We start from the raw sequence: 25,746 nt of genomic DNA on the forward strand, positions 1-25,746 counted from the left end.
AGCCCAGTAAACTAGGAAGAAAACAAGGCAAGTGTAGTGTCAAGGAGGCCATGAGAAGGGGGCTGTCAACTGCATCAACTGATGCTGAGAAGTGGAGTAAGATGAGGACAGAGAAGTGACCACTGTGATTGGGAAGATGGAGTTGTTAGTCATCTAACAAAAGTCAGCTTTATTAGACCGGGGGCTCCTCCTTTGGAGCTGAAGAGACCATGGGAGGTGGAAAGTGGAGTCCTCTTGTGCAGACATCTCAAAGGCAACACATTCCAAACTGATCTAACTTCTCTGGCATCCTCCCCCACTCTCTTCTCTTCCTATATTCTGATCTACATTGGGGAGCCCACACTAGAAATCTGGGAGATGTTCTCAAATCCTGCCTTTCTCTCAGACCTCATAAGCTATTACTCACAACGTCATCCATTTCACCTGCGAAATACTTAATCTGTTTCCACTCCTCACCCACCCCCCGCCGCCAAGTTACCCCCAAAGCTAGTTAAACTGTACACTTACTCTCCCTTTCCCGAACGCCTTTCCCAGGCATTCCTATGGAATTCAGTGCTCATTTCAGCCGCTGTTCTCACTACATTCATCCATTAACCAAACTGGTCTTTAAAGTATCAGTTTCTGTCGATCTCTCCAACTAAACCGTGAACTCTTTGAGGTCCAAGAGCTTGTCACACTCCATTTTGTATTCCCAGTACCTGGCACGTAACTTGATACATCATAAGGTGCTCAATCAACTGTGTGTTATTAAGAAAAGCCAAACAGGCTGTGGAGAGCAACGCTGCGAGAAGGGCGGCGGGCGTTTTCGCTTCCTTCGCGGTGGGAACACGCCTGGCGTCGGGCCGGAGGGGAGGCCCGCACTTTCTCCGAAGGAGCGGCGCGGGGACGGCAACGAGAGCAGGGTAAGAAACGAGAGGACAGCGCGGTCGACGGTGGAAGGCCGGGGTTCCGCGCCTAGACCGCTGCTGAAGAAAACGAACGTCGCCACCTCCCCTTTTTCCCTGCCGGCCCTGCCCACCACGTGCTCACGCCCACTCACGTGAGCGTAACCCTGCTTGACCTGCCGCGGCGTCACGTGAGTAACTGCGGTCACGTGAGCACTGTTTTCGCTGGGCTCTGGCAGCGGCTTCCTCACGGAGAGTTGCAGTCGCTGTCGTCTCTCGGTCTCCCGTTAGCCCGATGGAGGTGGAGGAGGAGGAAGTGAGGGCGCTGCTGCCCGGCGGCCCCGACGAGGCCGGCAGAGGCGCCCCCGTTACACCCCCTGCCCCCGGGGCGCTGCCGGCCCTCTGCGACCCAAGTCGCCTGGCGCACCGGCTTTTGGTGCTGTTGCTGATGTGCTTCCTTGGTTTCGGTGAGCCGGCTGGCCTGGTGGGGTGGGGTGGGGTTGATAATAAGGAATTCCCGACTTTCTCTCGGAGCTGCACTGACCTCCTAGGTGCTACGCGGCCTCAGGGAAGCTTCTTGCTTCAGCTCCTGGGCTTCCCTTCTTTAACTTTCGCGACCCCATCCAAGCCTGTGGACATTGCTAGCTATTCAGCGTCCCGAAGGTGGGGGTCAGGGGACTGAGCTGGGCGAATTTCGTCCCACTCCTTTGCTTCCAAGAAGTCCCAAAGGCTAGCAGCTTGGGCCCTGGGGCCACAGATACGAAGAAATACCTAGATCGTAAGGGTTCCTCTCATGACACTATTTTTAATCCTTTTTTTAAAAAAAATGTATTGGAGTGTAGTTGCTTTACAATGTTGTATTCGTTTCTGCCGTACAGAGAAGTGGATCAGTTATACGTATGCATATATCCACTCTTTAAGATTTCCTTCCCGTTTAGGTCACGACAGATCATTGAGTAGAGTTCCCTGTGCTATACTGAAGGTTCTCATTAGTTATCTCTTTTATTCATAGTAGTGTATATGTGTCAATCCCAATCTCCCAGTTCGTCCCACTCCCCACTTCCCCCCTTGGTAACCCTCTCATGACACTTTGTTCAGAAGGAATTCAGAAAGATTTAACTGGCCCCCTCCCCGCAAAGAAACCCCACACATACTTTAAAATTTTCGATTGAATAATTCGTTGGCAGTTATTTATATGTTTCTCACCCTCTTTGGTAAAACGTATGAGTATGTCTTGATAGCTTCAGTGAGTAGATGTGTACTTGTACTCCCGCTCTGCCAATGTGAAGCAGTCATAACTGGATTGGACTTGTGGTGTTTGGTTTCAGTCATGAAATGTGGTGACTCTGAAAGCAGTTTCTGGAGATAATTTTAAAAATATCTCTCTATTATATTTCAGCAACTAATTTATTCAGCAACATTCTAATGTCAGTATCAGTTTGGTATGAAACGTTTTTCATGGGCTGGCTGGAATTGGTGTAATCAACAGATCTAGGAACATGATGGTGGATTACTTTATGCTACTGCTGGAATATATAAGTAGGCATGCAGGATGCTTTGGGCTTTAGTTTCTTTGCATCTCTTTTTGTTCCCCCTCTTCTCACTTTGTGGAAAGATGGTGCCCATTCATTAGCTTTAAAGCCTGAGATTGGTATCCCTGACAGTGATTAAAGCAGGAATCATAAATTGCTGAGTTGAGGAACAAAAAACAAGAACAACACGAAACACTTAAAATACCACGTACTTAAGCAATTTATTTTTAGTAAATTATGGTTACCTGGATGGGTTTCAGAAGCCAGAGTCATACCTTTCGAATGACAGTTTTCTTTCTTTTGAACTGGTGGCTTCTAATGTATACTTCTAGACAGAGTTCGTGGAGAAATGGAGGCAGCATTATCCTGTGCCTATAAAAAAATCTGTCGGTTTTATTACTGTAAAAATAACTCTGAGTGCGTGAATGTCCAACCTCTCTCCACTTCTCTTTCTTACCCTTCAAAAGACGTTATTATTATGTTTTAATTTAACCCTTTAGAATTCTTGTTTTATTTTTCTTCATTCCTGGCACTGTATTTGCTAAATTATTTGATCTTGGGTATGCTGTTTGTAGAATTAAGAGTTCTTGTTTTAAAAACAGGTTTAATCAGAATAGTTAAACTCCATTCCTCTGCTCTCAAGATAAGTGGTGGCTTTAGGTAACATTACTAGGAAACTGCTGAGGATGTTTTTGAAATTTTTAGTGTATGTGTGTTTTGGTAGCTTTAAGGAAAATACAACTGTTTCATGAGGGCACTAATAAACCAATAGACATACAAAACATGATGAAAGTAAGGTGGAAGAACAATTAGTTGTTGATTAACTTCTTAATCCAGGTTCCCAGTATTTGCTGTGTAATAATTTGTAAATAATTATAATTTGTAATTTGTAAATAATTTGTAAATTTATTTGTAAATATAATTTGTAAATAATTTTGTAAATAATTTGTAAATAACTTGGCATGTTTTCTGTGGATTATTTGGCTGCAATTTAGAGAATATTGGTGGACAAGGAAGTGGTCTACAAAAGGTTCCAGTGTCAGTCTTCGAACCCCTAGTATAGACATTTAAAATCAGCATTTGAGTAGTAATTGCAGCTTGAAACTTTTATATGGAAAGTATTACTACTTAGAAGAAAATTGCTTTTTCTTTTTCTAGGCAGCTATTTTTGCTATGATAATCCTGCTGCCCTTCAGACTCAGGTTAAACGGGTAAGTTGACTTTTCACCTTTGTTTCTTTTGTTGGCTCTGGAACAGGTATACTGTTGAGGCATCATCAGCTCTCAGGTTGCCCGGTCTGAAACATTGTCTAATGAATCCATTTTAATATCCATTGTCACCAAATTTGTGTGGGCAAGGAGTATTCTTAAGTTGGAATGAATGGCCACAAAAAATTCATTCATAGCACTTGTGACTTGATATCGTTTCACATCTTAGATAAGTAATTGCTATTTCTACAGTATTGCCAAAAAGTATTTTGGCAGTTTTTTGTTTGCATTTCTCTCATTGTGTAATCATTGGAATGACAAACGATTTGGTAGGATAGCATTTTGCTTTCTTAAATATGTTTTTGTTGTTATTTCATTTTTAAAATGCGGCTACTGATTCCAGAGGATTGTCCGTGTCAGTATTTTTAGTCTGGCTTTATAAAAATATATTTGATATTTACAGTTTCTTGTGTATTTAGATTTTTTTTCCTTTGTAAGTTTTTTCACCTTTGGATAGGAAGAAATACATAGATTGGCCCTTCACATTCTGGAATGAAAGGGAAGGAAGATAGGAATTAGTGGAGGGGAGGGAAGGGATAAGCTAAGATGGCCCTTTTTCCTGTGGGTATAGAACCCCACAGCAGGTTGTACATGGTGAATAAAATGTAGAAGATACAGGCAGATGCAGACAGAAGTGGTCCCAGTAGCGGAAGAGCTGATTGATCCTGAACTCCATGAAGCCTCTGAAATGACTGCACACTCAGGAAGTTCCTCGGTGTGACCATTTTTCTGGGGTAGCGGCCATAGATGTCATGAGAGTCTCAAAGCACTTAGCAACTGCAAATGATTAAGAAACGCCTGCCCTTCCAGAAAGAATGTTTTGATTTGTTAGTTGCTAAACTTAACTGGAAAAAAATAGTTTTGTTTTCTTTCCGTATAGGATATGCAGGTGAATACCACGAAATTCATGCTGCTGTATGCCTGGTATTCTTGGCCCAATGTAGTTTTGTGTTTCTTTGGTGGCTTTTTGGTAGACCGCGTATTTGGAATACGGTAAGCTTGGGAAAAATCTCACTTATGGGTAAATACGATTATTAAGAAAACACAGAACTAGATTAAGTATTTCTGGAAAGAACTGAATAAACTTGTGTATTGACTGTGATAATCTGCATTAGTTTTTGTGTGTGTGTGATTTTTGTATCTCCGGAATTTTTTAAAAAAATAAATTTATTTATTTTTGGCTGCGTTGGGTCTTTGTTGCTGCGTGGGCTTTCTAGTTGTGGCGAGCGGGGGCTACTCTTCATTGTGGTGTGTGGGCTTCTCATTGTGGTGGCTTCTCTTGTTGCTGAGCATGGGCTCTAGGCACGTGGGCTTCAGTAGTTGTGGCGCACGGGCTTAGTTGCTCCGCGGCATGTGGGATCTTCCCCGACCATGGATCAAACCCACGTTCCCTGCATTTGCAGGTGGATTCTTAACCACTGCACCACCAGGGAAGCCCCTGGAATTGGCTTTTGAAACTTGGTTGGTATTTCAGTTAAGGTAAATGCTGCTCAGGGAATATGGTAGCTCAGTTATCTAAAGGTAAATTGTGCCCTCACTTGGAATCAGCAAACCAGAGTCTGAATCCTTTTGCTGCCACTTACTCAACTTCCTAGCTCTTTTGAGCTGTTCCTAGCTTCCTGATCTTCAGTTTCCTCATTGATAAAATATGGATAGTAATTCCTGTCTTGCAAGGTGGTTATAAGGATTGAGAGAGATGGAAGGACAGTATTTGGCACGTAGTTAGTGTTTACCTCTCCCAGCCCTAATGAGATTTTCTCTTTTGGCTTTCTTTAGGCATGAAACTTTTTGTGGCCACTCCTCTTAGCTGAGGAAGGCATACATTATAAGCTCTGTCAGTTTTCATCCTAATGATTGATTGTGTGTGCGCTGTTAGTGGAGACTTTAGCAGGGAGGTAGTCTGGGAATATTTTCGGAAGGCAGAGGGCAAAATGACGAGGGGTTTTCCAACCATGTTTGGTGGAAAAGAATTGAAGAAACTATAAGTGTTTAAATTTGGGGACTAACTTTTAAACATTTTGAAGAGTGTATAAAGGAGGACTTTAATTTGCTTGGTCTAAAGGGGTAGAATAAGTTTGAAATTCAGGGAGCCAGATTCCACTTAGTATGATGGAAACTTTGCTTGATCAGGGTGACAGGTGGGGCTGTGAGGTGCCTTGGGACCACAGTGAGTTTTCCAGTGCTAGAGAACATTCAGGAGACTCTGGTATGACCATTTCACAAGGATCTTTGGAGGGATTTGAGTTTCAGAAGAATGGTTTACTCATATGATCTTTAAGAACTCTCCTGGTACTGGTATTTTATTACTCTGGGGAAACATTAATGAGCTATTCAGAGTGTGGGATACTAGAGTAGGCAGATTTATAAGTGTATTAGCATGGTTGCTATTTTTCCTTTTAAAGATAGTTTTTAGTTATCAAGAATTATAACCACTTAAAATTACTTAATCTAGGATTCCTTGGAGTCAATCCTAAACTCAATAAAAATTTTATAAAGAATGTCCATTTTTAAATGGGAACCCTGGGAACTTCTTGAAGATTATTTAATACGTTGTGTTTAAGATATGATAATGGCTTAAACAAGCATATGCCATCACTAAAGCCTCTGGAATCTCCTTGGAAGTCAAGACTTCTGTAGGTCACCATGCAGCCTAGGAAGGCTGCTGACTTCAGAGGCCGACCCCTTTCTCTGGAGGGAATGCAGAGGGGTCAGAGAAACCCAGGAAGGACTCGGTGATATACTCTTCCTTCATTCTCTCTCTTTCTCTAACAGATGGGGCACCATTATTTTTAGTTGCTTTGTTTGCGTTGGACAGGTAAGAAAAGACAAAACGTTCGTTGATTCATTGTGACAGTGACTCTTGAATTCTTGTCTCATTCCACCAGCAAAGATGTGTTTAGTGAATGCCTGACTTAATTAAGCAGGGCTCACAAATGCCCGTGTAACGTAATGCATAGTAATGCATTTTAAGCCTTGAGACAGATGAACCTTGATACTTAAATTTCACAGATTTACTAAGAAGGAATATTAAAATCATTGTAGAGGTTGTGTTTCATCGTAAGTCACTTATTTCTCTTAGATTCCTTGAATTTACTTTTTCTTTGATCTTACGTTATATTCTACATTACAGGTTGTTTTTGCTCTGGGTGGAATATTTAGTGCTTTTTGGCTGATGGAATTTGGAAGGTTTGTGTTTGGGTAAGTTATGCATGATTTCACTTATCCCAACATATTACTGTTTTAGTGTTCATCTGTCAATTTATTAAAGATTTACAAAAAGATATATTATTATATCTTCTGGAGAATTACTTCAAATCCTTGAAATCTAGCTATATTTGTAAGATTGTTCAATGGTTGTCTTAATTTTCCCTTAAAGTAAGCAACAATTTTGAGGGGTCATAGTTAACTCTGTGTAGGGTTTGAATATTAAATAGTTCTCCAGAAATGATATTTTTCTCAAGTGTTTTGCTTTTCTGTAGTATTGAAGACTGTGATTTAAACCTCATTTAGAAAAGCATAGACCATCATTTTCTAGGTTGGTGATTAATGGACATTTTGCTGCTTCTTAGCGGGTATGTGTAGGTCCTTTTGAACCGTGTTGAAGAGGCTTGAAGGAGTAAATTACCAGAAGACAAACTGCTCTTAATGAATTTCAGTGTCTGTTCAGTAAACCCATTCTGAGTTCAGCCTTGGGCTTTCTGCCCAGAGGGATGCAGATGACATAACTTACTCATGCTTTTTACAGGTACAAGCGACATGTAGACATAGGTGACACACCCCCAAAAGTGCTCTAAGTGAGAGAGAAGGAAAAAAAAAGTATATAAACATATGAAAGGGATTCAGAGATGGAAGTGTGGTCAGAAATGGCCTCGTGGATGAAGTGGGCCTTGACATCAGTATAGGATTTGGATTAGTAGAAGAGGGGAGATATTTTTGGACGAGGACAGTGATGAGGAGGACTCAGTGCTAGGATGCAGGGGAGAGGAAGATCCTACGTAAAGGTCAATGTGTAGAACTTACAGAAGGAGAATTAAAATCCGGGAAGTAGGAGAATGTCGAATATGGAAGGTACTGGCCTGAAAAGTGTGAATTTTTGTGTTTTCACAAGTACGGACCGCTCTCCCCACATGAGCATTTTATATAGCATAGATGGTGATGTGGTAGCTGAAACTCCTTTTATTGCTGGTCGTGGTTGTCATTGCAGTGTATTAAATTACCCACACTGAGTATAAAACATTCCTTACCTTGTGGGCTTTGTGGGTCAGGAATTTGGACAGGGTACAGTGTGCACAGTGTGTCTGGAGCCTGAGCTGGGATGACTTGAAGGCTGGCACTGCTGGCTGGAGCACCTAAACAGGGCCTCTCTTGGCTTTCACATAGTGTGGCGAACTCAGGGTAGTTGGACTTCTTACAAGGTGGCTCAGGGTTCTAAGTGTGAATGTTTGAATGGAAAGGCAGATCTCACCTTTTATAACCCAGCCTTGGGATCACACAACCCTGCCTCCACCACATTCTACTGGTTGAAGCAATCACAAGCCCACTTAGATTCAGGGGACGGGACATAGACCCCACCTCTTGACGGGAGGGGTGTCAAAATTTTACACCTGCTGCTTTGTTAACTGGCGTATTTCTTTAAAAACTGTGACTTTTCTTTCCTTATTCTAGGATTGGTGGGGAGTCCTTAGCAGTTGCCCAGAATACATATGCTGTGAGTTGGTTTAAAGGCAAAGAATTAAACTTGGTGTTTGGACTCCAGCTTAGCATGGCTAGAATTGTAAGTATGACACAGATAATGAAGCCAAATGGGAAGCAAAAGATTGAATGTTGTAGTTATCTCTTAAAGATTACAGGATGAAATGTGTTTGTGTATAAGTTAGGTATTGATTTTTTATGTATTTTTCTAGACCATAGTATACCATTTACCTGACCTTTTTAAAAAATATATATATATTTATTTATTTATTTTTGGCTGTGTTGGGTCTTCATTTCTGTGCGAGGGCTTTCTCTAGTTGTGGCAAGCGGGCACCACTCTTCATTGCAGCGCGTGGGCCTCTCACTATCGCGGCCTCCCTTGTTGGGGAGCACAGGCTCCGGACGCGCAGGCTCAGCGTCCATGGCTCACGGGCCCAGTCGCTCCGCGGCATGTGGGATCTTCCCGGACCAGGTCTTGAGCCCGAGTCTCCTGCATTGGCAGGCAGATTCTCAACCACTGTGCCACCAGGGAAACCCCCATTTACCTGACTTTAATTAAGGCATTTCTAACCTTATTTCACTTAGGAAACAGTCTAAAATGGCTAATTGAGCATTTGTTAGTTCAGAGAACCTGAGCATGGGGATGGATCGTATAGATTTTGTTGTCTAATTTCTTTACCCATTTTCGGCGTTCCTGCAATGAAAGTCTTTACATATGGTCATCCAGGTTCTGCTTGCACATTTCTAGTGATTAGAAGCTCGCTGTGTGATGGGACAGCTCATCTACTGCAATTAACTCTGTGAAGCTCAGTCTCCCGTAGAGATGAGATCTGCCTGTACAAGTAGCTTTTAGTGATTGTTCCGACTTTTGCCCTCTAGTGAGTGTTTATTTTCTCTGCTGTGCAGCAGCACTTTGCTTATGAAGACAACTCTGAAGGTCTTGGTCAGACATGCTCATTTCCTGTGCTTGTCTAAGCCATGTGGCATGGGTTTCAGCTCCCTGACCGTGGCGCTCCCACCTCTCTGGACTTCATCACAGGTGGCCAGTACTCCTCAGCAGCATTTGGAACCTGGAAGTGATCGTGGTGTTTCATGATAGGGGATCTGGTAGAGGGTACGCAGGGGAACAACATTATGCTATTATAAATGCAACCTGGAAGGTGTTTTGGCCATCCCAAACCCTGTTAGGTTTTTTCCTTCATGAGCTCCTGTGAATAGAGGTTTTTAAAAAGATCCTTGCCATTAAAAATCAAGGTTTTAAAGACTGTAAGTGGCATGAAAATGCTTGGAACATAGTCTTGAGGGAAGAAATCCAATACAAAAAAACCCAGTACAAATGAAATATTTTAATGTAATATTTCATCTTATGAAATATATAACACGTACATATGTCATACATATATAACATTTCTATATTTTTGTACATGTAGGCTCTTTCTAATTTTCCAGTATTATAAATAGAGCTGTTGTGCAACACTCCAGAACTTGTCTGCATCTCTGATTATTTCCTGAGGCTAGCTTGCTAGGAATGGAATTATCACTGAGTCAGAGGGTTTGTTAGGGTTTTTTAAGACTGTTGAGACATATTTCCACGTTTTCCTCTCAGAGATGTTTACATCTCCATCTGTGAGATATGAGAGGATCCTTTTTATTGTAGCTTTGATAGTACTTTAAAAAAGTCATTTTGGGCTTCCCTGGTGGCGCAGTGGTTGAGAGTCCGCCTGCTGATGCAGGGGACACGGGTTCGTGCCCCGGTCCGGGAAGATCCCACATGCCGCGGAGTGGCTGGGCCCGTGAGCCATGGCCGCTGAGCCTGCGCGTCCGAAGCCTGTGCTCCGCAGCAGGAGAGGCCACAACAGTGAGAGGCCCGCGTACCGCAAAAAAAAAAAAAAAAAAGTCATTTTATCAATTTGATAGGAAACACCTAAACATTATTTTAATTTGTAATTCTTTGATAACTAGTGTGGTTTTCCACATTTTCTAAATTTTATCCATAAGGACATTCCTGGTACTTCCTTATGTATCTTGTGCAAGTCAAGACATGTCTGTGGCAGCTGGTAGATCTCATCGTCTAATAACTTCTAAAAGAAGGAAATAGGAGCAGTTGAGCAAGACTCATTCTCAGTGACGCCATTGTGGTTACTAACGATCTTCACGTTCTTTTCTGTGTGGTCATAAACTAGTTATAATCCATTCAACTGCGTCCCCAGGAGCCCTAAGTTTCTAGAACGGAATCTCAGGGGCTTCTAGGATGTGGGGTGGAGGTTATGGGAATGGTGGGGGGGCCTGAGGAGGAGGTGGCAGGAGCCAGATCTCAGGCAGCCACCTCTCCGTCAGCCAGGGTGGCTCAGCTCTGATCTGGTTGGTGTATTGAGGGTCCTTGTGAGATGCACGCAGGAGACCAAAGGACTCCATTACAGAGTTGCTGGGGTAGATGGAGGTTCAGTCTTTTTTGTGCTTCTCTTGGCCCTGCACATACTCAGAATGATCATAGAGGTTTTGGCTTTACCTTGCCGTGATTTTTTTGTCGGCTGAACTGTGAGTTTGTCTGATTTTAGACCCTTGGACTGTTATCATTCAGGCAGTGGACTTTTCACTTTTCTTATTATTCCTGTCTTAGCTGGAGGTTGGAAGTCCAGCACTCTTTTGATTTTCCTCTGTAATTTGTTACTTTTAAAAACTCCTTATTTCAACAAATATTTATTGAGTACTTGCTAAGCCAGGTCATGTTAGGCATTTTAGAATTAAAGGGTTATTGAGACAATATGTCTTTGAGGGGCTTGTATTTTTGCTGATGTTGAGGAACGTTTCCAGCAGTTCTCCATTTATAACCTTATTCAGAGGAGCATCTGAATAATGCCACTGGCTAACATTTTGTGAGAAATAGCCACATGCGATTTGCTGCTGTATTTGCTGTGGGAACGTGGTTGAGGACATGTTTATTTCTCAGTCCCCTTATCAGTAGCATTAGCACAGTTGACACTCCCCTTTCCTTGATTTCTTCTCTTGGCTTCTAGGACTCCACAGTCTCATAGTTTTCCTCTTGCCCTTCTGTCTGCTCCTTCTACCTCTTTTGCTGGTTCCACCTCAGTCTTCTCAACCTGTAAATGTGGGTTTGGTCATTGGACACCCTCTCATTTCTTTTGACGCTCACTTCCTTGGTAATCTTATCTAGTTTTGAAGTTTTAAATAGTGTGTCTTTGCTCCTGAAGTTATATCGTCCAGGCCTTTCCGCTGAATTCCACACCCGTATTTGCAGCTTCCTCCTTGACATTTCCACTTGGATGTCTAGTAGGCACATCAAACTCAACACAGCCAAAGCCCAGCCCTTAATGTTTCACCTACTGTCCTCCAAACCAGCTCATGCTGAAGTTTTCTCATCTTCAGTTATGAGCAACTCTGTTCTTCCAGTTGCTCGGGCAAAAACTTTGATGTCACCCTGAACCACTCTGTACCCCCATCCCTAACCCCACACTCTCCACGTATTTTCCGTTGGCAAATCCTGGTAGCTCTACCACCGGAGTATGTCCGTATTCCAACCACTTCCCACTGTGCCCACTGCCAGTCTCCCCAGTCCAAGACCTATCGTTTCTGTTCTGCATTATTGCAGCCGCCCCCAGCCGATGTCCTTGCTTCTGCACCGTCCTCACTTACAGTCTGCTTTGGATATAGCAGCCAGAGTGAGTCTCTTAAAACGTAAGGGATTGTGCCACTTCTCTGCTCAGAACCCCAATGGCTTCCCGTCTCACGCAGAGTAAAAGCCAGAAGTTCTTATTACCAATAGCTTGCTTTCCCATCAGTTCCTCTCTGGGGACCTCGTCTCATCCTCTCCCTTCTTCATTGACACTGTTCTAGTCTCTACGCTCCTTGCCTTGAGCACGCTGGGCAGCCTCCCTCTCGGGGCCTGTGCCCTGGCTATTCCTTCTGCCTGGAGTGCTGTGCTGTTCTTCCGGGTAGCCTCCCAGCTTCCTTCAAGTTCTTAACCCAGAGTCACATTCTCAGCAAGTTCTCAACCCCTTTTTATTCTCCTTCTATGCTTTATTTTTATTTATTTATTTTTTGCGGTACGCGGGCCTCTCACTGTTGTGGCCTCTCCCACCGCGGAGCACAGGCTGTGGACGCGCAGGCTCAGCGGCCATGGCTCACGCGCCCAGCCGCTCCGCGGCATGTGGGATCTTCCCGGACCGGGGCACGAACCCGTGTCCCCTGCATCGGCAGGCGGACTCTCAACCACTGTGCCACCAGGGAAGCCCCTATGCTTTATCTTTTTTCCTTATTTTTTAGAAGCACTCATTGCTGTTTCATATACTGTATATTTTACCTTTTCTACCCCACTAAAATGGGGTTGCTCTCTATGAGAGCTGGAAATTTTTCTGTTCTTTATTTTATTCCCAGTAACTAGAACAGTGACAGGCATGTAATCAGGGTTCAATAACTGCTGAATGAAAGAATAAATGAATGAGGGTAGTACTATTACTGTCTTCTAAAGGATGATCAGAGGATGAATTTTTTTTTTCAGATGTCAGGATCAGGAAAAGCTGTGCTTTTTATGAGCCAAAGTTTATTTTTGTCTTGGGTACCCTGTGAATTTTATAACTTGTGTTTCATTTTTGTTTAGGCTACTAGGAAGATCTAGATGTACTGTGCTGTTTTGAATGCTAGCATTTTCTATAAATTGGCATTTTTGTGTGGTAATCTTATCTGTGGCTTTATCCTAGGTTGTTAGCTCTTTCCTTGTAGTGTTTTTTTTTAAAAATTACCTATTGTTTAATCTGAACCCTATTAAACCTATTTCTCTAAGCTAACTGACATCCTTTTTTTCTGAGCAAGACAGATAGAAATGAAAATTGTTGATTTTTTTTTTTTCCTTTCCTTTCAGGGAAGTACAGTAAACATGAACCTCATGGGATGGCTGTATTCTAAGGTTGAAGCTTCGTTGGGTTCTGCTGGTCACACAACCCTTGGGGTCACACTTATTATCGGTTAGTGAATCCTGAAGTCCCACCTTTTATCTGTCCTGAAAGCTTGTCATAGGAAATGGTGTGACAGGGAGGAAAGAACACAGGAATTGGGCTTAGACCACTTGGTTATAGTTTTGCCTGTACAGTTCACTAGTTCTTGGACCTAATTAGACACAGTGAACATATTGGCAATCATTCACCCCATTTGTATTTTTATTTCCACTTTCTTAAAATAACGATCTTGTACCACCACGTGTGTTCAGGTTTTTTTTTTTTTCTAAATAAGGATAGATTTTTAAAAATATTTATTTATTTTATTCTTGGCCGCATCGGGTCTTAGTTGTGGTGCGTGGGCTTCTCTCTAGTTGTGGTGGGTTCCAGAGCATGCAAGCTCAGTAGTTGTGGCACATGGGCTCTCTAGTCATGGCACGTGGGTTCCAGAGCGCATGAGCTTTGTAGTTGTGGCACATGGCCTCCAGAGCGTGTGGGCTCTTTAGTTGTGACGCAGGGGCTCGGTAGTTGCTGCGCACGGGCTTAGTTGCCCTGCCAGGGATTGAACCTGAGTCCCTTGCATTGGAAAGTGGATGCTTAACCACTGGACCACCAGGGAAGTCCCTGTGCTTTGGTTTTGTTGTGATGAGCAAATGAGAGTGTATGTGAGAACTCTGAAAACAGTCAGGGAGTTTGTACCTCTAAGGTGTTCATTAATAGGCTGTAGCAGAAGGGAGGATTGTTTCCTTTTGATCAAATTCATTTCATGCGCTTATGGAGCTTAGATTTTATAGAAGTCAGAGGTGATAGGATGTGATGGGAAATCCACCAAGTTGGGAGTCGGGAGTCTAGGTTCTGGTCCTGGCTCATTTTGGACAGGAAGTTAACCTCTGTGTCTCTTCTCTGTAAAACTGTTTTCTTCTCTGTAAAACTGTGGGTGTTGGACTAAAACTGTATAGGCTCCTTCTGACCCTAAGTTCTCTTGGCTAAAGCTGGGTTCTGCTGGTTGCTGGGTGGGTCACTGAGAAGCGCATGATGCTCTCTGGGTTTACCACCTGTGCTTCTTCTCTGAGCAGTGAATTTGTCTAACTGAGCCCCACAGGATGTGGAGAGCTGCTTGCAGAGCCCTAGGGAGACCTGTGGGTGCTGGGTTGAAGGTTCTGTGCCATCTTTTATTCCTTGTATTCCCTGGTACAGGCTCCTAAAGGGAGGACAGTGAGAGGTAATCCTAGATGGGCAACTTGTGTCTAGAGACCCCTTCTTTCTCCCCCTCCCTATTAAATCCTTTGCCACTTATAACCTCTTTCTTACTTTCAGATTCTCTTCAGTATTCCTTCCAGTTCTCTCCACAGTGGAGAATTTGAGAATTTTAGAGAATTTCAGAGCCAGAAAAGATCTGTGCCATCAGATCAAAGCCTTTGATTTTACACTTGGGAAAATTGAAGCCCAGAGAGGTTAAATTCCTTGCCCAAGATCAATCAGCTTGTTACTGCCAGACGTAGAACCCACGTCTACCGACTCTTTGCCGTTTTTCATTATTATGTCAGCCAATTAAAGATGTCATTTACTTTACTAAGCTTCTTTTTATTAAAAATTTTGAGAAGTGTACACTTTATTCACTGTTTATCCTGATTCACTGTAATGATACGACGTCAGCATTAGTGAGTAATGCTGGATACCTGAAGGAGAGTGAGCGGGCTGTGCTGTGGGAGGATTGGGGCCCTTGGGGCTGCCACAGGGTAGGAGCAAGAGTCAGACTTGGGAAGGAATCAGAGGGAACATGAGGTGATCACAGAATCAGACTTTGCTTTTGCGGTTTGTTTCCCCTGGCATCCATCAATAATTGGTGCTTAGACTGAATTAAGAAATTAGGACTAATTTGCTAGCTGGTCATCAGCTTTCTTCAGTCTATATTCTGATTATAAGACTAGACTAGTTTGTTCTGGTCTTTCCCCTCTAATCTCCAACCTTCTACCGGGAAATAATATACAATAGTAATAGCGACTGCTGTTCGTTGAGTGCTTCCCAATGCACTTCCTTTCCTTCTGTCCTGATTTAGTAATTGTAGGCTTTTCATATATGTGTCTAGATGCCATCCCTTTAAGTTGCTAAGTATTTTGCTGTTAATGTAATGTGCTACCTTTTAGGAACCTTCATTTTGGTTCTCTTTTAAAAATCTCTCTTTTTTTTTATTATAGGGGGTATAACATGTATTCTTTCACTAGTCTGTGCCTTGGCCCTTGCGTACTTGGATCAGAGAGCAGAACGAATCCTTCATAAAGAACAAGGAAAAACAGGTTAGTCTAAATGCAAGAAAAAGTTAGGCTTTTAGGAATTATGGCCTTTTTGAGATAATTTACAATGAGGTAAATTCCTAATGTAGTGTTGTAAACCCAGTGAGGCTTAGTACTTGTTTATTAAATCTTTTTTTTTCCACTTTAAAATTTTTTTAATTTTATATGGGCATATAGTTTATTTAAATCTTTTATTTCCTAATCTATTTCCATTTGTCTAAATTTTTGGATACTTTTTTTTTCCCCCTTAAGCGGTTTTGGCAGAATTTACATTCTTGATTGTACTTTGTATATTTGCAAAGTGATGAGTGTTTCTGGAAGAAAGAAAGAAGGTAGATGCTAATCTTAGGTTTTGCATTTTCTGTTGTCTTTTTAGTTTATCCGAGAAACTATGTTCTAGTGATTTACTGAGACAAGTATTTTTTAACTGAATTGCAAAGGTTAATCACATGATAAAAGAAAAATAATCTTGACTTAGAAATGCAAAATGACACTGACAGCATCTTCCCTTTCTTCTGTAAGGTGAAGTTATCAAGTTAACTGACGTGAAGGACTTCTCCTTCCCCCTGTGGCTCATATTCATCATCTGCGTCGGCTATTATGTTGCTGTGTTCCCTTTCATTGGACTTGGGAAGTGAGTCTTCTCTAGCATTCCGTTTTTGTTGGCTAAATTATAATGAGAATTCAGTCACATAAATGTAATTTTTTTAAGGTATAAATTTTGCTTCTCTGTTACGGTTGATATTTTCACAGGAATTGTTTTACATCCTGGGACACAACTGATTTTCTTAGCTTAAGGTTTAGTGTTGCTTTAATACTTGTATTAGGTTTTTGAAGAAATACCTGAAACAGTTTTTGATACATAATATTGATTTACTTTAATGCTTGATTTTGGATTTGTATTCTTTTTTCATTTCCTCTTTATTTCTTTGTTAGGAAGCCTCTTATTGAGAATGGAGACAGTGCGTTAGCTCATAGTGACAGGGCGTATCTCCATTTGTTAGGACTGCGTTTCTGCAGACTCAAATTCAGGGTTTAAATCAAATTCTTCTTTGCTTTATCTTCTACCTTCTCTCCGTTTTCACGGGCAGCTACTTAAACAGAGCAGTGTGTGAGTGTGAGTGTGTTTGTTGAGATGCATCTCTGTAATTATAACGTTTAAATTCAGGCTGTCATTTTACAGTTTGAGACAAGAACCTTATGCATTATTTAGCAAAGAACCCGTCCAGTATTGCTTTTAAGGAAAAGAAGCCATATTAATTCCTTGTAGTAATACATTTGGGTTTCTGAAAATTTGTGTGTATTGTTTGCTGTACACGTAAAAGAGGAAAGAATAGGTATCGATATATTTTATTTAGTTGGTGAAGTACTTACGTAAATACTAAATCTTTAGCCAGTTGCTTGAAGATGGATACCAAATAAGGTGGGAAAACAGTATAAAGAAGGGAAAGTTGCCTAAACTTATTTTTATTCAGTTTTATTTTGCCTTTATTTTTAAAAAACAGAATAGTTCTTTCTAAAGTCTCTGTTTTTTGTCCTCTCTGTTTTTATCTTAGAGTTTTCTTTACAGAGAAATTTGGATTTTCCTCCCAGGCAGCGAGTGCTATTAACAGGTATTCCATTAATTCTGTAAGTGCTTACTGTGTGCTTATTGTGGGTCTTTAATTATAACCCGATGTTATAAGAGACAGAAAAGACGTATGTGAACTAACATCTACAGTGTGAAACAAAGTCTGTCTTGGGTCTTGATCCTGAATGGCCATCTTTGCATTAAGGGAAAACCAAAGAAGTCTTGGACCACTGTTTATATCTTTATATTTCTATTTATTGCTGACCATTTTAGAAGGATGTTAAATTAAATGAGCTAGGGTTTGCTTTACCTAATCATTGTAGGATTTAGGACTTTGTGGATTTTTAATTCTTTTTTCCTGTGATATATTATTAAATATCTTTTATATTTTCTGGGCAGTATTGTATATGTAATATCAGCTCCCATGTCCCCAATATTTGGGCTTCTGGTGGATAAAACAGGAAAGAACATCATCTGGGTTCTGTGTGCAGTGGTGACCGCTCTTGCTTCCCACATGATGCTGGCCTTCACTCTGTGGAACCCTTGGATTGCTATGGTAAAGTCGCTGCGAACAGCTGGGGGGCTCAGGGCTTCAGGGAGGACTCTGTACAGCACGTATCAGAAGCCAACGCTCAGCTCTTCTGATAGTAGTGCTTGTGACAGTGGGAAAAACAATGACAATTTCAGTTTCTACAGATTAGCTATTTTTAAAGTATATAAATATTAATCATTAATGCTTAAGATGTTTTTGATTTCATTTGGCCTATATAATAGTACCCTCAATGCTGCTATAGAATTTGAAATAAAATAGACTTATAAAAGCCCAATGCTTATTAGTTCCATTTATTTTTCAGTACTTCATTAAAAGAAGTCATTCCATCATAGGTGGCAAAAACATCTGTCAACCCAGTATCCATGATTTTGCGTTCTTTTGTCTTTGACTTTTAGTAGGTCAAAAAGTAATAATGAATTCATCAAGTTTTTGTAATTGTTCTTCAGAATGTCATTTTTAAGACCATAGGCCAAAGTGCTGGCATTTCTTACCTGTTAATAAAAGAATATCTTGAACATATATATTTGTGCACTTCGTTAGAATTCTCTAGGACAGACTCCTAGAAGTAGAAATGCTAGAGCAGAGGCTTTGCACAGTTAACATTTTGATAGATACTGTGAAACCTCTCCTCTAACAACTTTCTACCCATTTATAGTTTTACCAATAATACATGACTGTGTTTGTTTTTTAGTATCCTTGCCATTGTTAGACGTTGACATTATTTTAATTGTTCCCAATCTGATAAATGATCTTATTTTAACTTAAATCATAAGGTTTCTTCTTTAATTGAAGAAAAAGTTAGCATTAGGTGATGTTTATCAAGCAGTGGTTGTTGTTGGTCCTCTGCTTGGCTCTCCAGTTGGGTGGTGATGACCCAGAAGTAAGATAATGGACTGTTGGCATGATGTTACCTTGATTGCTTAATTTGTAATTGTTAATGAATACTGGGAAATTAGCTTGCCTGAAACATTGGTAAAGACATTTTGCAAATTAGCTTTATTTTCTTGTTTGGTCTTTGACTGCACCCTGGGCCCAGCCAGTTATGTATTCATATAATATAAAATGGTTAAGACAGTGTTATGTGTATCTTGTCCCTAGAGGGATACTGTTAGAGAGGCCCAAGACCAATTTGTGTTGAATATGAGTTTTTAGCCTAATTATTTAGCAACACAATTTGCATGGATATTCATATATTAGTTATTATGTCACTCTTGCTAATCTGCATCGAAAGAAAATCACCTTTTGGTAAATATAAGACTTCTTTACCCTTTTCCGTATTGATTTCAATAGTGTCTCCTGGGACTCTCCTACTCATTGCTTGCCTGTGCATTGTGGCCAATGGTGGCGTTTGTAGTTCCCGAACATCAACTGGGAACTGCATATGGCTTGTAAGTGTTTGCACTGTGGATCATATAATGTCTCTCTCTGCTGTGTCAATTTAATTATCTTATAAAACTCCAGGTCTCCTGAATCTAGTCGTCTTCAGGCTTTTGGGACAGCTCTGAACCTGGAAATAACCAGAAAATCAGTTAATCTATTTGTATTATTATTGTGGCAAAAAAAATGCTCCGAGCCTCCAGCAAGAGAGCTGGAGATAAGCTACCCCATGAGAGGTCATTGCTGACGTGACCATCCCACCGCCCGTTTATCTGAGGGCCTCTCAGTGAGAAGTTGAGTTCCAATCTCTAGCACAAAAGCTGAACAGGGAAACCACATCTCTGGTTGGTATTCACTTAGCCCTTGGATTCATTCCGCAGGAAGGCGTTGAGTTCAGACTGTACTTGCTAAGGCAAACTCCCTTGCCTTTGAGCCTAAAGTTAAGTAGTGGAAACAGTCATGGGATTAAAGAAACAAATCTAATCAGGTCATTCCTGGTTGAAAACCCTCTTAACACTGATAGTATGTGGTTATAGATACTAATATTTATAGTGAATTGGTACTCTGTGTGTGAAGACTTTAGAATTGAAATGTTTGGTTTTTTTTAATTTCTTAAATTGTAGCATGCAGTCCATTCAGAATCTTGGGTTGGCAGTCATTTCCATCATTGCTGGCATGATATTGGATACTTGGGGATATCTGTTTTTAGAAGTTTTCTTCATTGCCTGTGTTTCTTGTAAGTGCGCCACCTGGCAACATTTAGTTTCTTTTAATATGCAGCAGAATGTTCTCATTTATACTTTCAGGTTTTTGTTGTTATTGTTCTTTTTTCCCCTTTTTTAAACCAAATCCCTAAGATGTATCATTCAGATTTGCCTAATTCTTAGCCTGTGCATCAGTTTCTCAGCTGGTGACTTTTTAGTTTTCTGAAGATTCACAGGATTTTTTCAGGAGATTCCTGTTCTTAAAGGCAGGAATGGAATCTGCTCTATATTCTGTTTTAAATATTTATTTTTTTTTTAATGGTAAATGTCATGTTATGTATTTTTAATTATAATAGAAAAAAGAATGTAGTATGGATACATGTTACAATATCAGTGAACATTAAAAACATCCTTAGTGAAAAAAGCCATACAGAACAGGCCACCCAGATCCCATACTCATCTTGTCTGTTTCATAAATATTTATGGTTGTTAGAAAACACTTTCCTCTTTAGAGTGGAACCATTTGAAGGGTCCTGAGTATGTCCCTGGTGTGAATGTGTGGACATTAGTGTGGCTTAGGTGTGAGCGCTCATTGTTTATTCATTAGTCTGTTTTGAATTGGTTTTATTCTTAGTCATGTAATTTAATTTTTACCTGTAATGATTCATTGGTTAAAAATAGGCAGCATTAGGAAACTGCCGAAAACTACAAAAATAAATCAGTATTTTTCCACTGTGTTCTCCTTACACATCAATTGTGTTCATCTGAAAAAAAATGTTCACATAACATATCAGATGTCTTTCATGCTTCGATAAATTGTGTTTAAAATGGCAAGCCCGAGTAATGATTTTATCTGACTTCATTTTCATTTACAGGAATAAAGACTGTCTATACTTGAGGTGTGGTATTTGCAGATGATTGCTTATGAATAATAGCCTGAATGCATTTTATTATCTCATAATTTTAGAAATTAGCACATCAAATTTTAAAAATATATTCTTAAATAGTGGGCCATATATGAATTCATAGTACTAGGTTGTGAAAGTGTTTTTGTCTATTTTTGATGCTGCAACGTGTGGTTTAATCTCAGTCAGCGGTTCCTTATAAATTTGGTTCTCAAACCAAACACCACTCTATTTAAAAAGGTTTTTGTTGAGGTATTAAAGTAAGTTAAGTGTGCCACACTTGTTAAAGTGAAAAGCCAACTACCTGACTTTCTGAGGCCTTTACTGGTCTGGGTTTCTGGGAGTTTAATGACCACATTTTAATATTTGGTTATTTTGTAAAATGAACATGGTGTTTTCAGACCTAAAACCCCCAAAGGATTACTTCTATTTGGCTCTCTGTAAAAACATAAACAGTCTAGCAGCTGGCAGGGTTTTGGGAAAGTGCTGGGAACTACCAGCATTACAAAGGGAGAGGAAAGAGAAATGATCTGTGGGTGGGTTGGCCCCTTCTCCTGGGGGCAGAGGGGTCTCAGTTTCTCTTTTTCTGTCCCTGCCATCCCTGGGCTCAGGTTTTAAAAATATATTTCTCATGGAGAAAATGGTGTGTAACTTAGTGCTTTTTGGAAAATAATGTGAAGAGTGTTTTCATTTTTAAATGCTAGTTAATAAAGATTTGATTTTCTAAGCTTTACTTTGTAATTATGATTACATAGGAATCATTGGGGAAAAGTACATGTTTTCAAGGACCTTATGTTTTTTTCATTTCCAGTCTCACTTTTATCTGTGCTCTTACTCTACTTGGTGAATCGTGCCCAAGGTAAGTAGAAGTTCAGGTATTTTCTTCTTAAACCACAGTGGATCATCATTGTTTTTAATTTAATTTAATTTATTTTATTTTATTTTTGGCTGCATTGGGTCTTTGCTGCTGCATGCAGGCTTTCTCTAGTTGCGGCGAGCGGGGGCTACTCTTTGTTGTGGTGTGCGGGCTTCTCATTGTGGTGGCTTCTCTTGTTGTGGAGCATGGGCTCTAGGTGTGTGGGCTTCAGTAGTTGCAGCACACAGGCTCAGTAGCTGTGGCTCGCGGGCTCTAGAGTGCAGGCTCAGTAGTTGTGGCACACGGGCGTAGTTGCCCCGTGGCATGTGGGATCTTCCTGGACCAAGGCTCAAACCTGTGTCCCCTGCATTGGCAGGCAGATTCTTAACCTCTGCGCCACCAGGGAAGCCCACAGTGGATCATCTTGTGGGGCTCCTGGATTGTCTCCATCCAGGAGGCTTTATTTCATGTAATAACATTCTATTCATAGTGATGAAACACATTTTACTTCATAGCATATAATTATGTATTTTGGACCTTCCCATATATTAAAATCATTGTCATGTTCTTTCTGGCCAGTTCAATTTAAGTTTTGTAATATAAAATTTTAGATGTTCTTTTTATATTAGCAGAAGGTCATATTTGTATGACTTCTAAAAAAATAACCTAAAGCCCTTCCTATGTTATTGTCTTATATTTTTAAAAAATGAGAAGTAAACATATTTATAGCTGCAGTTTGCATTTTAAGGTTGAAAGTGTTTAATATAGAATGAGAAATTATAGATTTTTTTCATTTGCTAATATCTACTACATTTATTTTTGCTTTTTTTGTTATGTATAAGATTTTGATATTACCTTTATTAATTTTTCTAAACTGGCTTGGCCCTAAGGGTTGTCATGTATTTAGAAGAATGAATACATATGCTGTTTAAATAATTTTAGGTCATTTACTTTAATGCCTCTTAATTTTCACTATTATTGAATATTGATACAGTGTCCCAAAGAACAAAACCTCGAGCAATACATAAGTCCAAAATTTTTTAAAAAATGCTAACATTAAGGAGTGATTATTTGTATCATATAGTGATTCTTAAGAAACATTTTTTCCCCCTTGGGAAGTTTCCAGGAGATAAACTATTTCTTTCTCACCTTCCATAGCCTCTTCTGTTACTTAAAGGCATTTGTATGTGTGTGTGTACACATGTGCATGTTTGAATTTTACTTTCGATAGTTGTGTTGAAAAGATTCAATGCTTATTTGTATTTTAGGTGGGAACCTAAATTATTCTGCAAGACAAAGGGAAGAAATAAAACTTTCTCATGCAGAGTAAGTATTGAAAGAAAGAAAATTTGTCTTTATTATGAAAATCTTGAAACAGTAGCATTTTATTTCAAGATATTGGGTTTAGACATTTAAGAAATTAGTCTTTTTCTTAAATTTTGAGAGCCAACAATTATCTCTGGAACTATTGTAACATAATTTTTCTTTGTGTTAGAAAAATTTTAAAGGGAGGATATCAAAGGTTAAAATGAAGGGGATAAAGAACAAATTGGGCTTTACCTTGCCTTCTGAGAGGAGAGAGAGAGAGACCTGCAGTATTTGTAATTTATTGGAGGAAAGGTGTTTGTCCTGACTTCCTGTGCTGGGCTCACCCTTCCATTCTTTCTCGTATTTTCTTTTTCTTAACTAGTTGAGATAATCTTTTATTTTCTCCTGGTACTAACATGCCATTATGTGTTCTCTGACTCACTTGGAACAGATTAAAGTATCTAGTGTGGGGTTTAAGTTAAATTAATTTTTTCCATGAGTGCATGCTAAAGCATAGTAGTGATTCTATTTCTTTTGTTATTTCTAGTGTTTTAGACATTGTATTTTTTATGATTTAAAAACTTTATTTGTAAATATATACCACCTGACTGTAAGTTTTATGAATTTTGAGTAGGTTAAAATCTGGTAGAACAAGGCTGTGTTTTCTGGGGCTTGATTCTTGGCCGTCTCAAATTCCCTTTTCACATAGTAATTCTACTATAAACAAATGTTAAAATCATGTTTAAGAAGGATTTTTGAAGTCAGAGTTACTCAACATGCCATGTGTTAAGTAAACAAAAGGTAAAAATGCAAATATAATATCCCAGTTTTATTCAAGAAAAAGTATGTAGGCATGTGTATTTCTTAAATCCATTACTTATATATAATAGAAAAAATGCTGAAAGAAAAATCCCCAATATTAACAATTCCATTTGAATGGTAGGGTTAGAAGAGTTTATTTTTTTCTTGGCGTTTCTATATTTTCCAAATTTTCTAAGTCGATTCTCCATTACTTTTATGATCAAGAGGAATGAAAAGATTATCCAGCAAAATGTGTAACTTAATATTTGGCACTGCATGTTTTATAGTGGTTATGGTTTTCATTTTGTAATAATGGGGTTTCATGGTTTTTTTCCTCCCTTTTTTGATAATGTATTGCATTGTGTTTTGCAGGTGAGAAGTTTAAATGACTGTGTCATGCGAATGGGCTGCACACATCATTGGTTTGAAAACCTCCATTTTTTTTTTTTCTTTTAATTTAGAGTTCAGTCGTTAGGAAAAATAATGGTCTGGAGAATTATTATATTTATATTTTGAATATATCTATTTTAAAGTATAGCTGTGAGGACTATTTTAGCCTGTGTCTTTTGTATTGCTGAAGAATTCTGCTTTGGAATAGGCTCATCAATGATGAAGTTTAGAAAATTGCATCTGGTACGTGCAGGTGATTTTGAGTAAGGACAGTAAATAATGGAAATCTTTGGATCTTGTGTTGAGATAATTTTCACAAAGTGTATCTTAGGGATATGGCCTTTAATCTTAAAGCAAAAAAAAAGTTTTGGGGGATTAGAAAGGATATTTTATATAGAATAAACAATGGCATTTTAATAGGCATTCCCTTTTGTAATAGGGAATATTTGAAAGGTATTTTTATGAAGTCTCATTTCCACAAATAGCAGATTGTGTTCTGCTCTCTTTAGTTACCAGAGGTTGCTGAGCAGTGACCCTTTTGAGCTTCTTTATTTCTCTGTTACTGAGAACCCTGATCCCTTAGGGACATAATTTTGTGGTACAAACTTTCTGTACGGTTTTTCTTATGGTCCAATTAATTACTAAAAAACGTCCTGTAAATTATGATAATTGCATATCTACAAGGATAAATAAAAACACTGCAAAAGGAATACTTGAAGTCTTTTAACTTTTTATTTAAAAAAAATATTAAAACACTGATTTTAACTCTTATTTATGTGGAAAATTATCTCTATAAGAAAATCTAAGTTGGAATAAAGAGAATTTGACTAATGACAGTCATTGAAAGATTATGGGAGTAGTTTTTTTCTCCAGACTAGGATCTTGAGTAACATTTATGTTTTTTGCATTAAATAAAATACAGATATGAAATTTTTCTGACAAACTTAAACACTTTTTAGTTGACTTAGTCTTGTCATATTACGTATTAAAGTCAAGGAATTTATGTGTTTTGCTTTCTGTGGACATGCAGATATTTTAGACAGCAACTATTGTATGTATTTAGCTGATTATAGTGTTTGAAAGTACGTGGCCTAACATTGTAAGTTTAAAAGTTCTAGAGCAGCTTGAAAGTGCATTCCTTATTCAGGGTAAGTTGATTTACATCCATTTTTCTGGTTTAGAGTTTATTGTGTCATCATTCAGTTGTTAGTTCTCTAGGCTTTGACTGCCTTATGACTGTTCTGGCCCATGGCTATTGAAATTTGGCCTTACCAGCTGGGAAAAGTTTGCTGCTGTGGAGGGCTTGTGTGGTCTGGCCCTGCCTTACTCTTTTCACTATCTCTCTCTGCCTCAGCTACAGTGAGCTGTTTACATTTTTTCAAATTGGTCATGTTCCTTCCCTTCTCAGGGGCTTTGTCCATGCTGCTCCCTTTGCTTAGAATATTTTATCCAGGGTTCTCTGCAACCTGGTTTCACAGGATTTACAACAGAAAACTTTAGGTCCAACTCAGAACCATTCTTTCTGTGGAAGCTCTTCCGGACCCTTCAGGCTCTATCAGGTTCTTCTAAAATTCCTGTGATCTTTGAAAAACCCTGAACTTTTCCTTCTAAGCTTACCTCTGCTTATAATGAAGAATTTGTGATGAGGTATGTGGGGTCT

General features: G+C 39.6%; 1 protein-coding gene across 8 annotated transcripts; it reads left to right on the forward strand.

The window, feature by feature from the left end:
- Window positions 1-1,078: 1,078 nt before the first annotated feature.
- Window positions 1,079-24,796, forward strand: MFSD1 (major facilitator superfamily domain containing 1). 8 transcript variants are annotated; one of them, XR_007477363.1, is made up of 17 exons: window positions 1,080-1,351; window positions 3,575-3,627; window positions 4,565-4,677; window positions 6,457-6,499; window positions 6,815-6,882; window positions 8,350-8,458; window positions 13,256-13,358; window positions 15,527-15,625; window positions 16,145-16,256; window positions 17,179-17,235; window positions 17,592-17,748; window positions 19,036-19,133; window positions 19,746-19,858; window positions 20,702-20,725; window positions 21,543-21,590; window positions 22,856-22,913; window positions 24,069-24,145. XR_007477363.1 is itself a non-coding variant. In XM_012537438.3 (16 exons), exons 1-16 carry the CDS (start codon window positions 1,180-1,182, stop codon window positions 24,070-24,072), a joined length of 1,407 nt encoding a protein of 468 aa, XP_012392892.2. In that variant the 5' UTR covers window positions 1,080-1,179; the 3' UTR covers window positions 24,073-24,796. The 8 variants fall into 8 exon arrangements, 5 of the variants coding, with proteins under 5 accessions (XP_033265356.1, XP_033265359.1, XP_012392892.2 ...); XR_007477361.1 differs by having other exon boundaries at window positions 1,079-1,351; window positions 19,746-20,725; XR_007477362.1 differs by having other exon boundaries at window positions 20,702-21,590.
- The last annotated feature ends 950 nt before the right edge of the window (window positions 24,797-25,746 follow it).

The sequence above is a fragment of the Orcinus orca genome, chromosome 5 (assembly GCF_937001465.1).
Source record: "Orcinus orca chromosome 5, mOrcOrc1.1, whole genome shotgun sequence".
NCBI lineage: Eukaryota > Metazoa > Chordata > Mammalia > Artiodactyla > Delphinidae > Orcinus > Orcinus orca.